The 25,839-nt window shown below is 39.2% G+C and overlaps 1 protein-coding gene across 1 annotated transcript in view; it reads right to left on the minus strand.

Moving 5' to 3' along the window:
* Positions 1 to 25,839, minus strand: part of LOC143358451 (uncharacterized) — a 255,773-nt gene that overhangs the window by 32,337 nt on the left and 197,597 nt on the right. Inside the window, exon 5 of the mRNA XM_076795620.1 lies at positions 15,796 to 15,813. Coding sequence (XP_076651735.1) covers positions 15,796 to 15,813 — 18 coding nt within the window. The remainder of the gene's footprint in view (positions 1 to 15,795; positions 15,814 to 25,839) is intronic.

A 25,839-nucleotide genomic window follows, 5' to 3' on the forward strand; every position in this document is an offset into this window, starting at 1 on the left:
AACGTCGTAAATATAACAGAAATTTTATAAAATAGTGTCAGCGGTGAACTGCGGATTTTTATGCAAAATAAAAATTATCTGCATTTCTTACAACATTCTGGTGTACATTCGTGTTCTTTCTTAATCATTCTAAAATTAATTGAAAATAATACATGTCTCTGAATTTTTAGAATATGCTTTGAATTTGGTATATTCATTTTGTCATAATCTTGCATTCGATCAATTTGTTTATGAACAAAAATGGAACACGGTGGCGTCGAAATAATAATTAATTAATCGATTTGGTGCGTTGATCGACACGATGATCAATTTTTTATCCACTTCCTTAAAAACTTTAAAAAATATATGAAACAAAGCAAGACACGGTAACATCGAAATTGTCTAACAATAAATTAATTTGCTCTAGTGCATTAATAGTTATGATAAGCATATTTCCAATTATAAACATTTGCGAATAAAAAACCACAACACAATAATAATTATATATGAAAAGATTACATTTCAGACAAAAGTGTGCGCAAATTGAAAAATCAAACGGAACGAACAAAATGGCCGAAATTGCGATACACGTCCAAGGACTTTGTTTCAGATGTGTGATTTACGTATTGAAAATGATTTCGGCGATACCGATGGAATGCGGGATGCGTGAATGGAGAAAATTAACTATTCGGGTAATATGGAACAATACATCCAAGCGAAGACAGGAAAATTGGAAACGAAATTTCCCTAAGCGCGACACAATATTCCGAAATTGCGAAAGGAATTCGCGATCCGCGCCCGCGCTCGTATCCTTTGATCTGGGCGAACGCAAAGGAATGAAAATCCTTTCGTAGGTGACACGTAATTTGATTTTCGTTGCCGCCAGGACAAAGAGATATTTGTGTCGGCAGGAAATAAATTTCGACCCCGAATACGGAGCTCGTATTCAAAATATAAACGTTAACATTTACCAGAACCGTTTCTGTTGCATTCGTATCTCGCGATTCTGCTTCTTCGACGTTTCAGAAAACTGACTAATAATAAAAAGTGGATTACGGACTTTATTGGATTTGGGAAATTTTTATTCAGCACGAATGCAGTCTGATAATAAATTTAACTATAAAAACAGCTAAAAGAGTACCAATAATATTTTACATAATTTTCTCTCGGTTTTTAAATGCTTCCCTTTATTTGTCTTTACATTCAAGTACAAATGTAATCATCTGTCATTGTGTAAATTGCGATTTAAAACACTTGGATTTATATGAAAAATATAAATGTAAATTGTAAAGTAAAATTTTTCTTCTATATGTCCTAGGTTTCTTTTCAGAATATTCGATTGAAATCATATAAAATGAAAGTATAGATATTATTGTTAATTGTCGCTCATCAAATGTAACTGTTTCTAACATGGTGGGCGACATAAAAAATGTTTAATCACTATTCTTGAGTTTTATGTTGGATTATTATATTTTATATCACTCTTCCTGTTTCATCGCTTACGTGACACGCTATACGAAGATATTAAGGTAAATCCCTTAAGAGGTGAGGATTACTATAGCTTATTTCGTCGCATTTACGCGATACACAGGAACGGTGTATATGAGTCTTATGTTCCTTAGATTTACAATTAATATTCGAACCCGGAAACAATTCTTGTCCCCTCCGGACGAAAACAATAATGTTCCGACATCGATGTCTTTGCATTCTTCAAATGTCTTTGCATTCTTCACATTTTTTCACATAAAACCATAATTTCACGCTAGAAGATGCCAGCAAAATTAATTTATACAGGGTATCCCAAAAAATGTATTTCCTTTCAAAAGGTGATTCCCAAGGTCATTTGAAATCACTTTTTCCTTTACGAAAATGTTACAGTGATTACTCTATATATGTCTCAAATGCCTAGTTGATAAAAGTCCTAGAACTATCCTCTGTCCTTTGCTACGTTGGGAATAGTATCTTCTGGCCGATATATGTCCCTAGCAAGACCCGAGTTTCGGACATATATCGAGAAAACACTGTAACTCCTTAACACTAGAACGACCGAGCAATAAATGCGACTGACGTATGTTGCTTTGTAACAGTGACAAGACTGTGCCCCTTCAGACTTCATACAACTCTTATTGTAATATGTGCTTCAATGAAGAGGTTCATTAAAAAATCTCCGATGAAAACATTTTTACAATTTCAGTAATTGTAAAAGAAAAAATTAGGGTGCAGTCATTTTGACTGCTCCGGTCGTTCTAGTGTTAACGAAGCCGCGGGGAACATTTTCGTTAAGCGAAGAAGATATTTCAAATGACCTTGGGAATCACCCTTCTCAAGGAAATACAACATTTTTGGGAGACCCCGTATACGGAATAATGGACCGTCCAATTTAGGCTGCTTTTCCCCCACCATGAACATTATTTTAAACGAAGACAGGTTAAACCACACCTTGCAACCCGCGGATTGGCGTTCGATCGAATTCTTCAGGGTCGTGATTAGAGCCGGTGAATCACCCGGCGTCGTTCGTCGGGGTTGCCCGTGTGAAGTCGGGTTACCGTCCAATTACGAAATCGCCCGGAAAATAACGCGCTCTTGTGAAACGTGAAATTCGCGGGGCACAGAGGACAACATTAATTCGTGAAAAGTTGGTTAAGCTTTTCCGTCCTCTTTCGCCGCGGATACGTAATTAGAAAGGACGAACTCTCTCCCGGGGTTCTCGCTTAACCCACCCAACCCCCCGCGCACCCCCTTCGCAGGTGTCCTCGCACTCTCCCCACCCCCCTCATGGAAAAGCCAGAATACCTCCCCACCCTCCCCATTCCACCAGCATCTAGACCATGCCCGCAACAACGGAGATTGTCTTGCAGTAATTTGCATTGGTTTAACAGCCAGTTTCAAACTACTTGGCGTTACGTTGCACGCCTATCGTCTAATTTGTAGCAACCGGCGCGGCGCGCCGTAGGTGCAACAACCGGAAGCAAAAACCTCCGGGAAACAACGTCCGCGACTTTTCGGACCGGCCTCCGCAGCCCTCTAATCTCGACCGACTCGAAATACTAATTATTTCGGAGCTACTTAATTCGTTTAATTAGCTGTCCTCGCTTCGACCGAGCTTTTCGGCGAGCGCCGATTTAATGGCGCCCCGAGGATTTTTCTTCGTTCGTTTCTGTCGGTGATTACGACAGTGTCGTGCGCCGTGTAAATCAGCTACGCCATCAATACCCGTTGACCTTTCCTGCCGTCGGCGTCGAAAGGAAATCGAGCGAACGGAACATGTCGACGAGAGAATAACAATTTAGTGTTAAAACCATTTTGCTTTTAACCAGTATTTTATGAAACCGTTGTTGCCGGAGTGTTCGTGACGTTTTTCTGATTAAAACGACATCAAACACGGCGCAATTTGGGCTGCATTTACGCGTTTAATCCACGATATACAGAAGACCTCGATTATCCGAACTGATCCGAACTAGGTTCGAAGAACATTCTCCACTTTTCTTTGCGATTGATGTAGACAATCTTGCATAAAAATGCACAGATCGTCATAATCTTGACGAGATTAGGTACTTGCTTTTTATTACCGATAATTAATTCAGGATAAGAGATTATAATGAATAATGGAACAAAATTTCAGGGAACGGTCGACCTCAATCAAACATTAGCACAAATTGATTTTTGCCGAGCGGAATTCCTTCCGGTATTAATTACATCGCGGGTTGTAATATTATCTGTATTAATTATCCACCGCGACTGCTAATAATAAGTAGGATTGAAGCAAATGGCAAAACAAGTCGATAACGTAGCAGCCGCCCGAGGTATATTATACAGAATTGTTAATGGCGTTCCGGCTAAATCGACCGGCTACGCTAACTCTTAACTACTTCCAATTAGCTTCGAAGTTAGATCAAGTTCAGCCAACAAATAATTAAAACCGCAACAACACGGTCTCGTGCGACGGTTATGCTCGTGTATATCGAAACCCGTCGCGACTCGAAGATTGTATTTTTATCTTTCGAACAGCAGCGACTTCGTTCGCGTCGAAACTGTAGAAAATTAGGGCAACGCGATCGTGTTACTGTGTAACGCAACAACCTTTGACGATAAATTAGTTAGGGAAATTACGCCCGATTGTGGAACGCACGTTGGCATAGCAAACGTTTACATTTTGAACTGTCTTGGGAACCGATGATTTTAACTTGAATCGACTGCGCTGGAAGTTTACATAGTTTGTGTTTCGCGAATTAATAAAACCGCTGCATTTTTATATGTAAATGTTAAATAAATTCATTTCCCGCGGAAATGTCCAAAATTGTGTCTTCCACTTCTGACTTGAATCTGAACAGTATCTGTAGAATTTTTGAATATTATATTTGTGTTATAAGTAGCATGCTGACCCACGCCGACACTTCAGTACAGTTTTCCTTCGATATAAGGCGATGGCTCTGGACCGGCTTTCGTCTTATTTCGGATGAAGAAGAAGAGGGGATAGCAGGTCACGCAGGTGTTCGTTGCTTTTATAAATCATTGTGACAAGTTCAAAATGGTGCAATAGTGTTTTTAAATTAACATGTTCACACTATGTTGATCCATTCATATTTGTCGTAAATGGATTAATGTAAATTAATGGAGCAAATGCAGAAAATGTGAGATTATTTTCGACAGTACTTGTTTGCAGATAATCAACAAATTCAGAGGAGAAGGCAATGTAAAGTATTATTTTTTTAAATACTTTTCCTATTTTGCAGAGGAAACGTATGTTTTCTGTTTTTTTGAGATTGATTTCTAAAAATGTCGTGTAATATGTACTTCAGTAACGGTCCAGTAACGGAACTAATCGAATAAGTCGTTAAAGTGTATTAATGTCGCTCTAAAACGTGTCAAACACATTTCCCCGTGAAATTTTGTCAGCGTCCCTTCACCTCCGAGCTGAAATTTTGCTACAAATTGAACGTAATGCAGCTATGATACCCCGGTGTATGCGCAAGAAAGGGTATCGAGTTAATCAGGAATATCCATCCCTCAGGGTATCGTTTCACAGCTACGATTAACCTCTATTTAGTGCTCGTGTAACCGAGATTTATATCAAGAGCCTCGCCGTCCCTAATTTCGATCTTCACCCGGTAATTTAATTATTTCAGCTGCCGCGTATTGTCAGTTCGAAAGCCATTGAACGGTGCTCCGGATCAAAGAATTCATTTCGCTACAACATTGAAACTACAAGTAATATTCACTTCCGACATCGAAGTAAAATTCTCGCCGAAAAATATTGGCACTAGAACTACCAAAATCGAAACGATCGGTTCTTAATTTTTTTCACAATTACTCAAATTAATAGTCAATTTTTTTATGAAACTTTTACTAAGTTCTTCAATCCAAATCATCACGCGAAAGTAAAAGCGCGAGTAACAGTACAAACGTACGGAACAAAAATTACAAATTCCGCTTCGAAACGACCGGTTCTTAATTTTTTTCGCAATTACTCAAATTAACAGTCAATTTTTTGTGAAACTGTTACTAAGTTCTTCTATCCAAATCATCACGCGAAAGTAAAAGCGCGAGTAACAGTACAAACGTAAGGAACAAAAATTACAAATTCCGCTTCGAAATGACTGGTTCCTAATTTTTTTCATAATTACTCAAATTAATAGTCAATTTTTTGTGAAACTGTTACTAAGTTCTTCGATCGAAATTATCACGCGAAAGTATAAGCGCGAGTAACTGTACAAACGTAACGAACAAAAATTACAAATTCCGCTTCGAAACGACCGGTTCTTAATTTTTTTCACAATTACTCAAATTAACAGTCAATTTTTTGTGAAACTGTTACTAAGTTCTTCTATCCAAATCATCACGCGAAAGTAAAAGCGCGAGTAACAGTACAAACTTAAGGAACAAAAATTACAAATTCCGCTTCGAAACGACTGGTTCCTAATTTTTTTCATAATTACTCAAATTAATAGTCAATTTTTTGTGAAACTGTTACTAAGTTTTTCGATCCAAATCATCACGCGAAAGTAAAAGCGCGAGTAACAGTACAAACGTAAGGAACAAAAATTACAAATTCCGCTTCGAAACGACTGGTTCCTAATTTTTTTCATAATTACTCAAATCAATAGTCAATTTTTTGTGAAACTGTTACTAAGTTCTTCGATCCAAATCATCACGCGAAAGTAAAAGCGCGAGTAAGAGTACAAACGTAACGAACAAAAATTACAAATTCCGCTTCGTGTCTCAATTTGCAGCGGATTTAATTAAAGAACGGAATTATCGCCGAGGTTAATTGAAAATACAATTTTCAGGAATTTCTTTGGATATTTAAATTTTCCGCACGCCTGTATTTTCGTTATACTGTACGTAGTATTTAGGGTGCGGGGCTACGCTAATTCCACGGGGAACACGAAAACTTCAATTCTACTGGAATTTTAACTAGCCTTATTAACCGCGTCTGAGCTTAATTAGACCTTCGACAAGTATCTTTTAATGTTTCGCTGATTAAATTCGTTCGACGGTTCAATGCTTTGCAATCAAATTCTCCCGTTATACGGACGACTCTTTGTGCTGGATAGGCTAATGATTATCGAAGATACTGGTGTGTACTAATTGGAAATAGTTAGGAACAAATTAACGAAGCGTACGGGATATTAAATATCTGCTTAATTACTTACTGAAGCGTTCTCTTCAGTTAATGCGTGTGTGCTAAGCGGAAAATTTCGTTCACCGTTAACATTGTCCATTTAATACACACATACAGACGTTCAAACGTCAAGAAATCTTTTTATTTATTTTGTTAAAAATCGTATGCATTACAAGATATGTATTATTCTACAGAGAAATAAAATACGAAGTGAAATTTCGGCAAATAAATTGTTTTTATGTAAACAATTAATATTCTTTGTAAAGTTAATAGACAGTTTTTATATGACAATTGACTTAGAATATTTTTATTTAACATAAAGATACACAGTCTATTAATAACTATTATTAAAAATTCTGGCGTACAATTCAATTACTGAATCGCAATAAAAAACGAAAACTTGTTAAATATTGCTAAAATTACGGTAAGACATCAAAAATATATTGTTTTGGAAGAAATGCTAAGTAAAATTTGGGAAAAATGTTATAAATGGGCCAAATAAAATATTTTTACGTCAGAGATCTAATTGTAAATTCTAATATTTTAATGTTGCCATGAAAGTACTATTTAAAAGATTTCTAGTTAGTGTAAATGAATCAAGTAAAGAGTTAACTTTTGCGTCGTAGGACGTTTTTCGTACGATCATATGGAAACTGTAAATAAATGTACCATTCGCAATGAAATACGCGTTCGAAGGGAAACGAATTGATTCGCGAAACGCAAAGCGTTTAGCAATGGAAATTATCAGGGAATCCGTGCCGAGTAGGAGATGGTTCAATTTGCAAAAGATGAAACATCGAGCCTGTTAGCGCCGCGGCAAGATTTCTATCGCGTGTTAACGACGTTCAATTAAGTAAATGGCTCTCCTATGAATTTTCTCTATCTCGGGACCGGAAGATTAATTACAAATTGAATTGGCTACAGGTTCGGGGGTGTAACAACTGGGCTCTGTGTGACGACCACACACACGCCGAAGGGTGTCAGGTTAATTAGGGACATTCGTCCCTCAAGACATCGCTTTGTGACTAGGAGGCTTAACTGGACACGATGCATCCTGACCCCTAACAGCCACCCTGGCCTATAAGCTTGATCCCCATCGACATACATTAAGTGCACGGATTTCAGATGTCTATCTTACCGGTGTCAAATTAAGTGTCACCTGCCGGAGACGTCAGATTTAATCGTTGATGGAACGACGTCGATCTTTCCCGACTGTCAATCGGAAAAACGGAATCACTGTGCCGATTCCTTCCCATCCATATTAGCGCTAATTATCCTTAACCGTTAAGCAATTACTGTGACCTCTCGTGGCAATTTAGCCACTTGGTTTGGGAAAATCTGCTTTCGATTGCTAATTTTGTGATCATTTTTATAATCTCAAATCAATTTGAACATGTTAGGATAAGAGGAAAATGCATGTTACAGGACATATTGTAACAAATTCTGAGAGAGATTTTGATAACTTTTTTTCTGTCTGTACTTTCATCTGAAGAGATTTTATATTGAAAACGGTATATACCGTGACAAAAACGTAGTATCATAATTGCAAGAACAGGAACCAAAAATTAAAAAAAAATAAAAATTCATTTTTGCTATTAATAATTTTAAGAAGTTGATGATAATATATCGATGTAATTTTGTCATAAATGTATAAAATCCGCAGTCCAATTATAATCAATCTTGTTCTTCTAATAAACTATTTTTCTGATACATTCTTTTTTTATGCATTCAATTGAAGAATTTTCTGTTGGGTCATCCCGTAGGTAATGCGAACATTATTTCATATTTTTAAGAGACAAGAGACAAGTTGAAGGGGTGGTTTTCCAAGACAATATAAGACGAATAAGAAGAGTAAAAGAATTGCGATTTCGGCTTCATTTATGAGTTATTATCAATTAAAAATCCGCCTAAAATGCGGCAACCCGACCGACAGAGGTGTACGTTGCTTACGTCATAAAGGCGCGCTACACTCTCGTATCAAAGGGGGTCCTTGCTCGCGCCCAATGATTAGGTTTTGAGGTCACGCACTTTAGCCAGTAATTCGGCTAGAACCGAAAATGCGTGTGGATTGGCCCAATCGGATGGTTTAGGGTCAGATTATACTAGGCAGCCAAAGACGCTGACCAAATTCTGCCGACAGAATTTGTTTACTTTGTTTTTGTATCTGACCTGCCTCGTATAATTTGACCCCTATACTCGAAATTCTTGACCGCAGAGTATCTGTCACTTGAAGCGTGACTATCGGATTTATAATTGCTAATAACTAAGCGGATTTATAATTGCCAATAACTAAAAAATGACCCGTAAATTTTCTCCCACCTGTAGTCGGACACCCTGTATAATTCTACGAATTGTAAAAACTAAGGAATAATATAAAACGCTAGGTGGTTGCAAGTCCGTTCTCGTACGTACTTTCCTTTTCAAACACATGAAAAAATGTTCTTATTTTTTGAAAATACCGGGCACTAACTTTTTACACACGCGTAGTTCAGTCTCCACAGAGCAGCATACGCTACAAAATTCACCGAGGATCGTAATAATGCATGCGCTTATGCGCGTTACATCTGTACGTTAGACCACAATGTTTCTCTCGTTGCTCATGAACGCGTTCTTGTTTCAGGCACGGTCTCGTGCGATACGACGCTAAACGAGAATTAAATATGGTAAAAATTTCTACTGCCGCTTTGATCCTCGCGGACTGATTATATTCCCTCGGATGTGTAATCATCAAACCGAGCAGGGATTCGTGCACTGTTTTTAATGACGCTTTCAGCGGTGCTTTTAACAGCGCATTTACGCGTCGTGTCCGAGTCCTCTCGCCGCCAAGTAATTTCAAACCGTGATTTTTGTCTTCTTCAATTTTGCGCCGAGCCTAAAGATTGCCGCAGTCGCCCGAGTACAGCTACACTGAAGTCTCATTAGCTCTTACGATGTATTCATGTTTGTATACTACAAATGTGCATTTAGCAACACTGTAATTAAAAATGTTCGATCTTCAGACACAAAAATGTGCACCGATCTAATACTCTCTGTCTCAGATTACAGATTTCATAGAAGGCAATTGTTGCTTCTCAAAGAATTTTCTAATTATCTAATATCTCTTCCCATAACAATTCCATAGATCCCCACTCGATGGTGGTTCCAGCAGAATTTTTCGAGACGCAACAGATAAGTGTCCGATTTGATCCCCAATTAAAAATGTTCGACCTCCAGAAAAGAATCTGCACCATTCTAATCCTTCCAGTCTTAGATTACAGATGTCATAGAAGGCAATTGTTGCACTTTAAAAAGTAGTTAAAGTGTAATGTTTCTTTCCATGAAAATTCCATGGGTTCCCGATCGATGGCAGTCCCAGCAGAATTTTTCGAGACGCAACAGATAAGTGTCCGTTTCGATCCCCAATTAAAAACGTTCGATCTCCAGAAAAGAATCTGCACCTTTCTAATCCTTCCAGTCTTAGATTACAGATGTCATAGAAGGCAATTGTTGCTGTTTAAAAAGTAGTTAAAGTGTAATGTTTCTTTCCATGAAAATTCCATGGGTTCCCACTCGATGGTAGTTCCAGCAGAATTTTTCGAGACGCAACAGATAAGTGTCCGATTCGATCCCCAATTAAAAATGTTCGACCTCCAGAAAAGAATCTGCATCTTTCTAATCCTTCCAGTCTTAGATTACAGATGTCATAGAAGGCAATTGTTGCACTTTAAAAAGTAGTTAAAGTGTAATGTTTCTTTCCATGAAAATTCCATGGGTTCCCACTCGATGGTAGTTCCAGCAGAATTTTTCGAGACGCAACAGATAAGTGTCCGTTTCGATCCCCAATTAAAAACGTTCGATCTTCAGAAAAGAATCTGCACCTTTCTAATCCTTCCAGTCTTAGATTACAGATGTCATAGAAGGCAATTGTTGCACTTTAAAAAGTAGTTTTTTTATTAAGCGATAGAACCCCACATGGTATTATTAGCAGCATGCACATGGCCGTGCATGCTAACATTACATTACATGGGTGACTTAAAAACTAGGATTGAGACAATATAATGAGCATTTTCGAGTACAAAATTAACATTAAAGATATAAACAGTGAGATTTAAGAAATGAGTGTATGAAAAATAGAGGGCAAAGAAAGGGTCTGCACAAAAAGGAGTCTATTGTATAGGGTGGGAAGAACCCCTTGTTGCAAAGTTTGCGCATCAAAGCGTTTCTGTTATTGTCAAAGATTGGACACTGCCATAGCACATGATTAGTTAAAGTGTAATATTTCTTTCCATGAAAATTCCATGGGTCCCCGATCGACGGCAGTCCCAGCAGAATTTTTCGAGACGCAACAGATAAGTGTCCGTTTCGATCCCCAATTAAAAACGTTCGATCTCCATACAAGAATCTGCACCGTTCTAATACTCTCTGTCTCGCATTACAGATTTCACAGACACGATTCGTGCTCCAAACAACCACTCCCTTCGCGGGCGTCCAGTTCCAGTGGATTGCGTCCTTTCAAGCTTTCGCGGGATTGAAAGGTGCGGGGGTTGGACGAGCAAGAACGGCGCAGAAAACTGCAGTCCGGCACGGAAAACACGGTATGTATCTGGTCGGCTCCTTTCGCTTTAATTGTTGCGATTCAGCGAGCGTTCGTGACCGGGCTTGGAAAGCGTGTTGGCCGCGTGCGGCCGCGGATGCGCCGCGTATAGCGGGGAACGACAGACCGAATAAAAGTCATAAGCTCAGGGACCAAGCGAAAAAGAGAGAGAGAGAGAGAGAGAGAGAGAGAGAGAGAGAGAGAGAGAGAGACGAGGGAGCGAGGCGAAAGAGACACAGAGCGAGAGAGAGAGAGAGTGTCCAGTTTCGCGTGTGTGCGTAGATGGTTGCCGTTCTCGGGCTGGCACAGTGGCGTGGAATTACAACCGTGAGGAACACGCACGCTACGTCGTTGTTGTTCGTCCCTTTCTTTCGGCGCAAACACAACGACAAACCGCGAGAGATACAGATGGAGAAAGTGAGAGAGGAAATGAGTGTGCGAGAGAGAGAGAGAGAGAGAGAGAGAGAGAGAGAAAGAGAGAGCCCGAGCGCGTTGTTTTTCGTTGCTTTATTAATTCTTCCGCCGCAACGGTACGCGACCAGCCTCCGTCTCGCACTCCTCGTGTTTCTCCGGTCTGTTCTTCCACATACAATCTGCCTTTTTCTCCTGTTTTCCCCGGTTTTGTCGTCCCTTTTTTTTTCGGGACCGGCCGCCCTGTTTTGCCCCGCAGACTTTATATTCCGTCCTTGCGCCTCGCCCTTAAATATGCAACGTGCCACGCACCGCTGCTCCACGCACGCGACGCCCGCGACATTGTTCGCCACATTGTCGGACAGAAAGGAATTGATTGCTTTTTGACGGATGCTCTTTTCCGTACTATGCACGCCGCAATATGCATCCTACCAATAGGACGATCCTGCCCGGCCAATTTGCACGGATTCCGCGTCTATTCGTAAGTTACATTTACTTTTCTAACTTCCGCTCCGAGGCAGGTATATGTTTGCTTGTTGCCTGCGAATATTTGTGCGAAATAAAAATTCTCTGGATGCATTGCAAGATACAGCAGCCACATAGACAGTTGATTTCTTAATAATTTTAAGGAATTTTAAGGAGAAAATGATGCAAGTGTTTGTGGATTCTTTAAATGTCTTTTTGTTTTGCATTTGATCGTCTTGGTCGTAGAAGGATAAAATCGGCAGCCTAATTATCAATGATTAAAGGCTGTAAAAATTGCAACTTTTTCGGACTCGAGTTTGCATTCGGACTGACTCGACTATGTTTGTCAGTAATTTGAAAATTACTCGAACCAAAGTTACATAAAAAAAAATGGGAAGGGAAACAACGTGGTAGCGCGAATAAGTCGCATCGACGCACTGCGACAGCAATAAATAATTCCGGAAAAAGCGGACGCCTGCCGTGGAACGTAAGAGGTCGATCAAATTCAGACAATTTGAGAGCCGACAGAATCCTCGAGGAGTGGACACAGGCAAAATCAATACAGCCATCGGAACGGCGGGATTAAGCATGCAATAAATAGTCGCCCCGGGCTTTTTTGCGCCCCCTTCGTTTTCCCAGCACGAGAGACGATACTCGCTCGCTCGCGGATCCTAAATTATACGGGAATTCTGTTCGCGAACGTGCGAACAAATAGGATAAAAATGGCGTTTCAACTGGCTTCCTGCGTGTTCCCCTCTGTAGCTGAAATATATACGTAGCTGGCACGGCACGGCACGCGGGGGCCTTTAATAATTATTATCCACGGTCACGTGAACATAATAACGTTGGCGTGCTTTTGATAATTGCACGTGCACTGCCTCTTTATGCCGCGTCGGTTCGATTTTTTTCTTTTCTTCCTCTTCTTCCTCTTCTTCCATTCAATCAGGGGGATCTTTGTTCGTTTCTTGAGCCAACCTGGAGGCGATTAATTGGAGAAGTATCTCGAGGGTTCGGGGGGAACGAGCAAGAGAGAGAGAGAGAGAGAGAGAGAGGGGGGGGGAGAGAGGCGAAGGAAAAAAATGATTGCGTGCTCCCACCGGAGTAATTAAGTGTTAATATATCCTGTCGTGAGCGTTCGCCTCGACTAATTAACCTTTTACGCTTCGTTTGCTACCATTCACGAAAACGTACCCGGTGACTTGTTGCTCGTGCGAGGGGTCGAGCCGTTGATGTCTCAAAGATCGAGGATTGCGGCCGAGGTGCGAAAAAATGTGACGGTTATTACGTCGCGGGGGGGAAACGCGTGCCTCTGATTGCGCCATTTTGCTAATATCACTGTACAATTCATTAGACTAGAAATGACAATAAAGTCGAGTAGAATTTTGTATTTTTTTTTCTCTCCTGAAATTATGTTTCTACTTCTTTCTCTTTACAAAAATGAATTTGCAAGAAATTGCAACTCTAGCACAGGTCAAAAGAAGAGCGTCCGCTTTGATGCGACAGCAGATATTAATTCTGCACATGGTACCTAACGCGTTCGAACTTATGCGAGTTTTCGAGAGACCTCTCATGACTTTGAGGCACCATGAAAAAGTGGTATTCATTGCGCTAAGAACGTAATGCGTTTCCCCGGAACTTAATACATCTTTTAGCCACGTCGCGGGGCGAGACAAGCATACGTTGCTGGATATAGTCGCAGTATTTTCCTACGAAAAAAACACCCGCTTTTAGTGCTCGTAAGAATTTCAAGCGAAGCTTTTAAATGAACCGTCCGAAAGGCTCCTTTGACGATGACACAAGATCTTAGGTGGAGCTCAAATCCTTTGGAGTCCCCCTTTAATCCCTTTCCCTTCGTCCCCTCTTTCTACTTTTTTCTCCTTCTTCTTTTAATCATTGGTTCCGCTCGTACGCCACGCGAAATCAAATGGACAGCGTGTGTTCATGAGATTTTGTACTGCGGATCATCGACTCGCGAGACTCGATATATCGGCAACGTTTGCGCGATACATCCTGTCAATGGAAAGTCGTTTATTGGAACGTCTGTACGGATCGTTCTTAACTCCATCATTCAACCAACAATTTTTGATTTTCTACGTGGTGTTTATTCGTCTGGCAGAAACGCCAATAATATTGCAGAACATAGCAATATTCAATGCCAATAGCAAACGTCGACCTGCCAAATGTCAAATATCGAGAGGAAGAAGTTAAAGCCTTTAATACCGTAGGGAGATGAATGTATTTATTAAAAATGGACGCGTTCTGAAATATTTTTATTCACTTTCAAACCAATTTTTTAGGAAAATCGAGATCAAAATTTTTAGGAATGTATAATAAAAAATTTAAGAAACTTGCTATTGACAATGATAATAATTGTAATAAAGACAAAATTTAATTTAATTTTATCTGACAACTGATCAATGTCTTCAACATGTATAAAGTTCTTGTCTGTTTTTTTTTTAATATTGGGACACTGGAAGGTAGACTTCTGAGATCGATTAATAGATTTCAAATTGTTAAAACTATAATAAGGCATTAACAGATTCGAGAATTTATAGAATTAATCGCTTAGAAAACATCCATTGTCTCGAGCACGTAAAATCAATGTATCGATTCGTACGACGTAGAACAAATCCAATGAATGCTCCCCTACGAACTGGTTGCAAATTGGGAAACTAAAAATTGCAAACTGAGGAGAAATAAAATAAAGAAACATACCGAACGATTCGTATCAAATGAAAGAACCATTCACGCGTGCTCTGCTTTCTCGTCGAGCGTTTTTCGATTTTAATGAATCGAATTAACGATCTCGTTAAAATGGGTGACGTATGGATTACAGGAATGATAATTTATTGCGTGTTTCGCGGAAGATCGAAGCTTCACAAAATGAATTGCACGGAACACGACGACGACGGCGCAAAATTTTAATTCGATTTGTTATAAATGGACTGCGGATTTGATGAATTTATAACAAAAATAATTTCAGAATATCAATTTATAGTTTCAACTTATAAAAATCGATAAAGCAAGAAAGAAATTTCCATTTAGCTCCTGTTTCTTGAAATCAATGCAAACAATGTTTTTTTTCGCATAGAGACCTGCAGTCTGATCATAACAATGATTCTTGCAAACTTCTCACATCTCATAGATCCTAACAACATTGTTTTACTTAATAGATTGTAGTGGCAATTAATTTTCTAGCTAAAAGAATTGTGTGTGTCGTAGATGACCGACGCGGCACCCAAAGTGTAAAAGAAATAATATATTCATACGTCAAAGTGTTAAATAATTGATGAAGAACTCTGTTTTTAACGAGAACCTGATCGGATCGTCAGTGGATTTTCAATTGGCAGAATTGAATCGACGTCAGAAGGTAATAAACGCGCTCGCGTATCGGACCGAAGCCCGATGGAAAAATAAATTAATGAACTTCGATGTTGTCGACGTTGTTCATCTTGCGCGTCGCGCATGTGATGCAGAAACACCGAGTCCTGGGATCATAATTGCGATTTATGGTCCGGTAGTCCCAGCTCCGGCGTCCGGCGACAAATTATGCGTTTGATTTTCGAAATTGCACGACCCCGAATATGCCAATTTTGATCGCAAGCTCCGGAACCGAAACGACTTGTTTTCGAAACCTAAAGTGGAGTCGAAACGACAATTTTAATTCTAAAGAACTTAATTGATAAATGTCTTTACTACCTGTGTTTCAGGGAATCGCTGGATCATCAGGATTGTCATCACTCACCTGTCATAGTAGTAGTCCCTGCAATCAAAAATATGATTGAAGATTAGGCACAGAATTTGTGTTTTGCAATATTCGTGTTTTACAGAATAAATATTGGTTCACAGTTATAATTAGACTGCGGAGTTGATGCATTTACGATAAAAATGGGTGGATGCACAAAACAGTAAAATCATTGGAATAATTAAAAAACATTGTTGTATTATTTTCTATCTATTAGACTTATTAAGAAAGGAAATACTATTTTATTCCAGTTCGTTGCAGTTGAGGTAGAACATTTTTATTTTGCATAAAATTCGCAGTCTGCTTATCATTCATACCCTCGTTAATAAGAGGAGAGCGCTCAACCCTTAAGTGAATTATTGGAGCCGATGCAACCTCACTCAAATTTCTGCTAATAATTAATTAACGTGTAATATATCTTACTGCGTTTTCAATTTTTTCGAAAGGTTTCGTACATCTCGAAGGTTCACTTAAAGTCAAGTAATTAGAAGGGAAGGAAGATACAAGTGATAAAAATGATAGAAAAGCTTGAGAAATGGTCAATTTTCTTCATTAAGCGTTCTTGATTCAACGTTCCGCGGAGCATTTCGATGAAAACCATCGCGTGTGCTTTCTGTTATTTTTCGTTGTAATTGGGAAAAGTTTTCCGGTCGGGCACAACGACCGAATATCGTCCGCCACCCCCCCCCCCCCCCGTTCGAACGATGTAGTGTGTACGAAACTCAATGAAATCGATTTTAGCGCGCGTTTGACACACAACTGGAACAAAATAAACCTCAGAACGAGCGAAACGTAATATTTTTACGTTTTCGAAAAACACGACAATAGCGCCGCCCCGGGTACAAAAGAAAGGAGGGCGCGGTCATGTTTCGCGATATCAAAGCGAGGAATCAGCGGAATGATGAACGTTTCGAGCTGGGCGATCAAAAATTACCAAGAACAATGGATAGGGACGTCAAACGGTTTCGATCAATCTCGTACAAAGGCACGTAAGTGGCGTATGAAAATAAATGGAACTTCGGTTTTCGGTTCTGTTCCTGGTGCGTTCCAACTTATACAACCTTACAGACAATACCGGGTCCCTTTCAGTGCGTCGCGAATCGTGGCAGGATGAGCCAAAAGCTCTGTTGCACCGTTTATATTTCTTTTTTTTTTGGAAATTGGACCTCATCGTTTTGCGTATTCACGTTTTGCGGCTCCGGTCATGCGCCCATTTTAGGATTTCGTGTACTCCTAGCGAACTGAAGGACATATTTTTGTGGACCGTTAAGGGCATACTCGTCCATGTTCAGACTGTATTCGTGAATTTTTATATAATGTATAATTTATAATTACTACGAGTAATTCATCGTGTGCGTGTTCATATTTTACAACTGTTTCGATCGATAATTTTCATAATTACGATGATAACGATGCACAAAAATTCACAAATTCCGTTTGAATATGTATGAACAAATGTGGAAAGTTTCGGAAAGATATATCATCGCGTTTATGAGAAAAAAATTCCCAATGGTAGGGCTCTACCCGTTCGAATTTCTCGTCTGACCAATACCGACTATTTCTACTTAATGTTTTCTATTGTCCCATCACCCTAGAGTTTTTAGCAGCAACGATTCCACAGTTTCGGTGATAACAGTGTAGAAAAATTCACAAATGCAGTTCGAATATGTATGAACAAATGTGGAAAGTTTCATAAAGATATTTCATTGAGTTTTTGTAAAGAAAATTCCCAAAGACAGGAACCTGATGATTTAAGAAACATCTTCTATGAAACCCTTCGTTTACAGCAACGATTCCATAGCTTTGGCGATAACAATGTAAAAAAATTCACAAATGCAGTTCAAGTGTGTATGTACAAATGTGCAAGGTGTCATAAAGATACTTAATTGATTTAATTTAAAAAAAACTTTCCAAAGACAGGAATCAATGCCGATTACTTCTGCTTAATTTTTCCTGAATTCGTCGTGTTGCCAATTGTCTCATTTAAAATGTGGTCCCATTACCGTAAGCCCTTCATTTGCAGAAACGATCCAATCCCGGTACAGTCACCGTTCAATCACAGTTTAGTGTTCCCCGAATCAGCTGAAGCGCTACAGTGTTCACACGTTCCAGTCACGTCTCAGTGCACAGAATAACATTTGAACGGCGATGGAATCGTGACTAGACCGCTGCTGCAAGTCAAATTCAACGGTCTGACATTCATTTTCTCCCCATCTTCCGAATCCGATACTTTAAATGCATTCAGTTTGTTTTTTCCCCCCCGAGGTCTTTCGCTCAAATTCCTGCTCATGCAATTTGTATGGCATCGTGGCGATCATTGTGCGGATCAGTGCTGTGTAAATCTTCTGGACGTAACAAACAAATAAACTTTACTGCAGCCTCTTCGTTGGCTGTAACACCAGCAACTGAAGACTTTCCGCAAAATCGAAACATAATCGAACATAAAAATGTTCTACATCGACTGCGAGAAACAGGGACCAATTAGAATTAAATTTTTTTTTTAATAACTTCGATAAACTAGAAATATAATTTATTTTTAAATCGTTTAAAACTTTATATTGTTTACATAGCTCGTCTTAAATGCATAAAAATACACGGTGATCAGTTTTCGGGGTTATTAATTTTTATGTTTTAATAAATAGAGACAACGTCCATATACGAGTAGAGTTAATATAAACAACCGATTTTTAACCATTTCCCGTTCATTATTAGTCTACGTTCTACGTATTTCAAAGCGAGAGTGCATGGGCCACAAAATGCATGATATTCATGAAAAATGCCCGGTAAATGCATCCGTTACATGAAAATCATGTTTTATGTATACCCCGTATGCGAATGCCATAGTAAATGAAATATTTCCAATTTTTGAGCATTGAGAGTGTTACGTATTGAAACTTAGCACCCCGAATAGATTCTAGCGTTCGCAGTCTGCTGCAACGCTTTTTCTCAACACGTTGCATCGATGGAAACGCGTGTTGGGAGTAGACTGCAGATTTTATGCAGTTACGGTGTCTACAGATTTAACAGAGTCTAATGGAGCTTTTATTTGATTTACTGTCCGGCGTTGAGTCGTCCGTTTCAATGGCCGGCACAGTGATACGAGTCAATTTCTGCCTCGTCTGCGATAGCGGCTGCACGGGAAGGTTTTCGCGGAACTGCACCGCCATTATATCGATTGCTTAAATGTTTACCGCGAACGGTTGTTGCAATTTCAATGCGCTTCCCAGAGTGTCCCCCCCCCCCCTCTACCACCGAGAAACAAATATTTACTTCGCTAATATTCTCGATGAACTTTTCACGTTGCTTGACGAATAAAAACCCGATAGATTGTCGAGGTTTCTGCAAATTTGCAGACAAAATTAGGCAAATTCGAAATCAATTAAACGTTCTCTGACTTATTGCTGTTTTTGTTGCCCAGACTGAATTTATTCAGATTTTGTACAATTTTATTATCACTGACCCATTACGGCCAAATGTTAATGCAACGTTTCAGTCAATAATTTTTTCTTCAATAAATTTGCATTATCGAATTCTGTTTTTCCTATCGTCGGGTTATAAAAAGAGACTTCAAACATTTGTTCAATATTTTTTTATTGCTTTTTCTTTTTCCATCTGGATCTAGAAAATTTTGAAACGAGCAGAAGTTGTACTTCGTTTTAGATTACGTTCTTTTACTTATTATCTTCCCTGTATCCTAGTATGGTAATTTTTAGTATCGTAATTTTTTATCGAAATTTCTGTACTTTTACAAAATTTTTATTGATCTCGTTTCTTTCAACGTGAAACAACTTTTCTGATAGCATTTTTGTTCTTTCTTGTACACTTTCATAAATAATAAATAATTGTACATGTAACATTTCATTGATTGACATTTCACGAGTGAAGTTTATCCGAAGTATTCGTACTAATTATTCATTACATTCAACATTTATCAATTCATTTGTCTCAGAGAATTTCTGCCATATTTTATCATGGAAACAGTTTTATAATTTTAACGATTGCGGGAGAAAAAAATCAGGATTGAATCGAGCTCTGTAATGTTTCGAGGACGTGTGTATTTCGTGGACGCGCAAAGTTTCATTTGTTCGTCGTGTTTGTAAGGAGCCACCGAATAATTGTTCTTCCCTCGGCCATTTGCATGGACGGAGAATGCGGTAAGCTCGCGCGTTTCATTCGTTCTCCAAAAAGCTTTCGCGATACTTAAGGTTATCGGACATTAGGCTGGGATTACAGTGAATTACACAAGTTCCACGTGTATACGCAGGTGATAAAGGCACAACGACGCGAAAGAAATGGCTTGCGAAAGAAAGGAAATGGGAGGGAAGACGGGCGGATTTCAAGTTGGTGTTTCGAAACGAACATTAATCTATTCATACAACCGTCCGAATTTCTTTCACATTAAATCTTTGAATACGTGCACATCTACAAGAAACAGGGCCAAATAAAATTCTCACTTTCGATAAATTACCCTCGGAAGACACGTTTAAATTAGAAAACGAAAAAGTACAAGATAAGAGATAATCCAGCAATTGTAAAAATTTATTGACATTTAAAATACATTTACAGTATCTCGAAAACAATGATCGATACGAAATATCGGAGAAACAAAATGGGAAGATAATTAATCCCTTGCACTACTATTTATTTTGTGATTGTAATGATCAGAAGATCTTCATCTTCAGAACTTCATAAAAAAAAAGATAAGTTATATTTATTGTATGTTTTCTCTAAAGGATATATATCAGCTACAACAAAATAGAATTTTATTTCGGTTTAGAGGAAATTAATAACATATTTATTAGACTCTGTTCAGAATCTTCATAACAAGCCTGACTCGATACAATAGGGCAAGGGGTTAAACAATTTAAAATAATAAATTTGCAAATTTTAGTGGAGTATAAGATGTGTTTTAAACGGACACTTGTCGCCGAGCTCGATTTTTTAAAGCGCCGAGGAAAGGAAAAAAGATTCGTCCGCGAAAAGTCACGCTCTAAACTAGTGCAACAGTTCCCGCAAGGACGTCTTTATAGCGTTTTGAAGTATCTAAATGTTTGACAAGTTTATCGTGAAGTGGTCCATTATTCACTTACCCCAAAGAATGTTCTTTGAGACAGCTCCAGCGATTTAAGGCGAAATTGGCAATTACTTTGCTCGCTACTACTCGGGTTCGATACGTTTCAGACAGTGAGGCGTTTCTTGGTTGCTTTGAAAGACAAGCGAAATAAATAAAGAACTTCCCGACGAGCCCGGGAAGTTCAGAAATTAGACGTAAAGTATCAATCTAATGAAAGCCACTCGGTCGGCAACCGTCGAACGTATAATTGCGATCCCCTCTTTCAGCGGAAGGAAATATTTTCCGCGAGCTTGCGATTGACAACCAATTTACGAATTAAAAAGCTCCGCCGCCTTCAGCTAGTCGCCGCTTCTACAACACAATTTATTTAATTAAATTGTCGCGAATGTTCGCGATTTAATATTCAAATATCACAGTTTAATTTCCTTCCACGTGTTCGCAGTTCAAGCATGATATTAATATTGTGATGTTGTTGATTAATTTTGCGATGTCAATAACGATACCATGGATATGACGAACGCGCGAGAAATAATACGTCGCCGCGTTACCGATCGCGATACCACGAAAACGAATCGTTTAGTTTCTTCTTGCCCGAAGAAGCATAATCTCGGACTCCTGCTTAGGAACGTTATTTGACGTGGAATTTATCGCGAAACTTTAATGTGATCAAATTCCAAAGTTCCCGGGGAACTCGGCTCTGAGCAGTCGAAATGCGCTCTACAAATCCACAGCAATAATTACAAGCGACGTTTTATTCGAAGAATCTGCACGTTGTTAGTTGCCCATCGCGTCTCGGGAAAAGAAATTTCAAATATTCAAAGTTTCGCCAAAAAGTCTACGGTTTATTTAGCATTCTAATCAACGTGTCCATGAACGCTGCTTTTTAGTACAGTCTCGTTGGGAAAAACAATTGAACAAGTGTATTTTATAGAAAAGTATGATAAGTGATGCAGAGTGTGCGTGGTAAGAACAATATTTTTGCAACGTTACGATCGAGGATTTTGTGACAAAAATGAGTAGTTGAGATTGGATTTAAGGATACCGATTATCGAGTTATTAACATTAACGAACGAAGAAGTTATGAAAGAGTTTATTTTATAATTTTGCGCAGACCCCGAGCACACAGATTGCGACAAGCAAATAAATTAGCGCGTCGGCAGCCGGTCTTTAGAAAAATTGATGAACCGCGCGGCCTCGTAGAAAAACGCGGCCAGGTAAATGAAGCAAAATGGTGGCGGGCGCGGGCAATAAAAAATATGTTTCGCGACGTTATTGGCCAACTTGTCGAGCGGCACGTCGAAATCGGTATCGGTAAACGTTTCCCCGCGCATCGGCCAATATTTATCGAAGAAGTCGGTACCGACGGTGAAGGAAATTGCTGATAATCAAGTGGAGGAGGACGCTAATCGAGTTTGTGCAACGATCGACCGTACGAAAAGTGTTTCGGTCAATAAACGGTCCATTAGTTGCCGTTTAAACACACGATTTCTGCTACTGAAAGAGAGAAAACGACGGGAACGCTGACCGTGAAATGCCGACGAAGGGATCGAACTTCAGGGAAAATTGCCAATTACATTGATTGCGCCGCGCTATACCCCGCGGAGAGGATCGTTTTGTTTGGCCCGAGCTCCACGTAATTCTCCGCTTTTACCCGCATTAATGTAAAACGTCCCTCTCCCCCCACCTCCCGGAAAACGTCTTCGGAGACCCGGGAAATTCAAAACCGACCGGCCGAAGACGGTCGAGGGTCTCTGAACTCTAAGTGGCTGTCGCCCGATGACGACACGCTATCGTCGTTAGATTTGCATAATATTCGACCGATGCCTCCGGTAATTAGGGAAACTCGCGCTGACACTCGACTTCCGGTTTACGGCAGTTTTCTTACCAATTACCGAACCGCCGAGTGACCCGCCAGCCACTTTTCCATTGCAATTCTATTATCACCTTTTTTTTTTCGTGTGTTGTGAAATTCTTGTTTGACAATTATACGCGATTTTATTTGTTTTATTTTTCTTTTCTGGGACATTTAATTTTACGCACTTCGAATTTCAGCTGATCGAATTTATGTTAATGACTATGGTATATTGGTATTTTGTGCGATAAATATTATTGAAAAATTATAATACAATTACTATATAATTGGTTACTGAAGTTGTTATTTTGAAGTGTAGTGAAAATTTGAAAAACTTCACGAGTTTTTGCAATCATCTAATACTTTGCACGATACTACGTATAAATTACTGATAAATAAACTGCAGATCTTTATGCAAAACCAAAATTGCCTGCATCAATTGCAAGAACAGGTACCACATAGAAATTTCTTTCTTCCAGTGATTATTTTAACAAATTGGAAATAATTTGTCGCTACTCTTAAAGTCTCTAAATTTTTCTGTTGTTTCAAATATTCAAAGGTTACCCAATTGTCAGATGCACAAAATCGGCAGTATTTTAATCAGTACTATGTAGGGACTAGAGAAAGTTGGAAAACTGCTGAACACGATTTATGGTATACGTGACTAGACAATGCTATTTTTGAGAGAACTGTTTAGTTTCAGACCCTAGCATGATTTTAGTTCGAGTTAGTCACAGTCTCAATAGCTGCACACGGGTACCATAAATCGTGGAGTGCCGAAGGACCTTCGACAAGAGGGCAGCGGTCGTCTGCGACCGGAAGAGCCCCACGTGCGAAAGGTCTGGAGGACACCAGCACTATTTGGAAGAGATTTCTCCCTGCCACAAAGGGCAGAGAAAAGTATAAGTAGACAGGGCGATGGAAACCTAGGCAGTGAGTCCTCAGCTACCAGTCTAGACGTCACTCTGTCAGTTGTCCGTTCTAAAATAAATCCTCTACAACAAATATCCGTGTACATTGAACCAGATTCCAAATAGACTTCTCAACTATTTTATTTACATGGAGACGTGAGTCAGTGTGACATGCATACGTGGAAAAATAACTGATTTGTATTTTCAGAAAACTTCGGTCACAAAACAAAATTGTTGAAAAACTCCGGTCTATATTTGACTGACCCTAGTGCATGAATATTCATGACTAGTCGGCGGATTTTATGAATTTATAGCATTTTTGACTTTTTCCAGCTCGGTATAGAAAAATGTTTGAAAGAGCTTAACATGATCTGCATGTTCGCTGAGACATGACAGAGCCTCTAATAGGGTGAACAAACCTTCTTTTGATTACGTTCTCCATAAATCAGATCTTAACGTGTTCTGTGAAATCCGCAGTGTATTCAAAATACTACAGAAATCCTGATTATCAAGAAGAAGGTATAGGCTGTAAGATATAACACAGAGCATTTAATAACAAAAATGTCAAAAGTCTTGATAGCTTTAAAAATATATATTCATAAATTTGCATCAATAATTATACTGAGGATGTTCATACACCAACTTTGCTTTCGAATTGAAAAATTTAAACATTTGAATGAAAGTCTGTTTTATCTGACAATAAGATCGTTTCAAGTTGAGGAAATTAAATCCTCTTAAATCCTATTAAATCCACTGAAAAACAATTTACTTAAAAATTGTGTAACATCATTTTAACAATCACCAGTAAATTGGAACCTAATCAAATACCCTGCTTTATGTTTGATGCTCATCCTGTTTTACCAAATGTCCCTATGGGACAAATTATAAAGGATCTAGGATATGATTAACACTAAACCTACCAAGCAATGCAACTGCATGTACTATAAAAATGACAAGATACTATTTATTTCGATTTTGTACAATCTTTATTATGGCAGCTTCAGTAAAGGAATTTGTCTGACGATTTCCCATGACTGCATCTATATAATCGCACTAATTGAAACAAGAAAAATTTGAGACCGGCCATTTTGACCGATGGTGGTGCGTTTAGTATTAAAAAAAAAAAAAAGAATGACCGACGATCGGTTTCGCCGACAGCGTTTTCGCGGAGACGAAGAATGTAAAATGCGGGGGACGTCTACGGCGAAACGCACAGCCTCCGAAACGATTTTCCGGCCGTAGTCTCGCTAATTTACGTAATTACGGCGCCCCATAGCAACAGAATATTGATCACACACGCGAAGGCCAGCCCGGGGGAAAAAAAGGCGGCCGCACCGTTGAAACGATCGCGCGGGGCATTCATGATCCGGAATGTCTGAATATTATTCGCCGGTCGACGAGGCGACTACAACAGTTCCGGTGTACAACGATTGGGCACGAATAGCAAATCGATTGATGATTACTGAACCGCGTGATTCGAAATACAGGGTTCGTCAAAAGATTCGAACCACGCCGCCGCGACCGTCGCCATTACTTGACAAATCCAGGCGAAAATGACCGGCCGCAAAAGGAACCCAACGGCTGTGGCGAACACAAAAACATGCGATATATATATATATATATATATATATATATATATACATACATATATATAAAAAAAAAAGGAAAACGCGAAACGAACCGGTGCAACGTTCCTGGGTATTGCATAAAATACTCGATTCGCGTTTAAATGAATGTCGAATGCACTTTCGCGCGAAGCTTCCGGCGCGAATTTTCGGGACAAAAAATATGCGCCGAGGTAATTCCCGTCCCTGCACTGTTTCATGCGCATCGATTATGCTCGAACATGGTGTACGAAGGAATCGTCCCTCGGGCTGAAAATCGACGTCTCTTTTTTCTTTGAAATTGCTTTTTGTTGGCCGTTCGATTTTCAATGTGTTGTAAGACGTGGTTTCTCTTCGAACTGTGACTTTTTTGACACTAGAACTACCAAGCAGTAAATGCAACTGGCACATGTATTACCTTATAATTACAACAAAATTACATTTGTTTAGATTCCGTACCAGTTTTGTTTGAATATCTACTTAGATATAGAGAAGTTTATTAAAAAGTTTTCTCATGAAAACATATTTATAATTTCATTACAGTGATTTCTCTGTATATGTCGCCAAGACCTGGGTGATAAACGTCGCGCAAATTATCCCCAC

Source organism: Halictus rubicundus, chromosome 1 (assembly GCF_050948215.1).
Source record: "Halictus rubicundus isolate RS-2024b chromosome 1, iyHalRubi1_principal, whole genome shotgun sequence".
In the NCBI taxonomy this organism is placed as follows: Eukaryota; Metazoa; Arthropoda; class Insecta; order Hymenoptera; family Halictidae; genus Halictus; species Halictus rubicundus.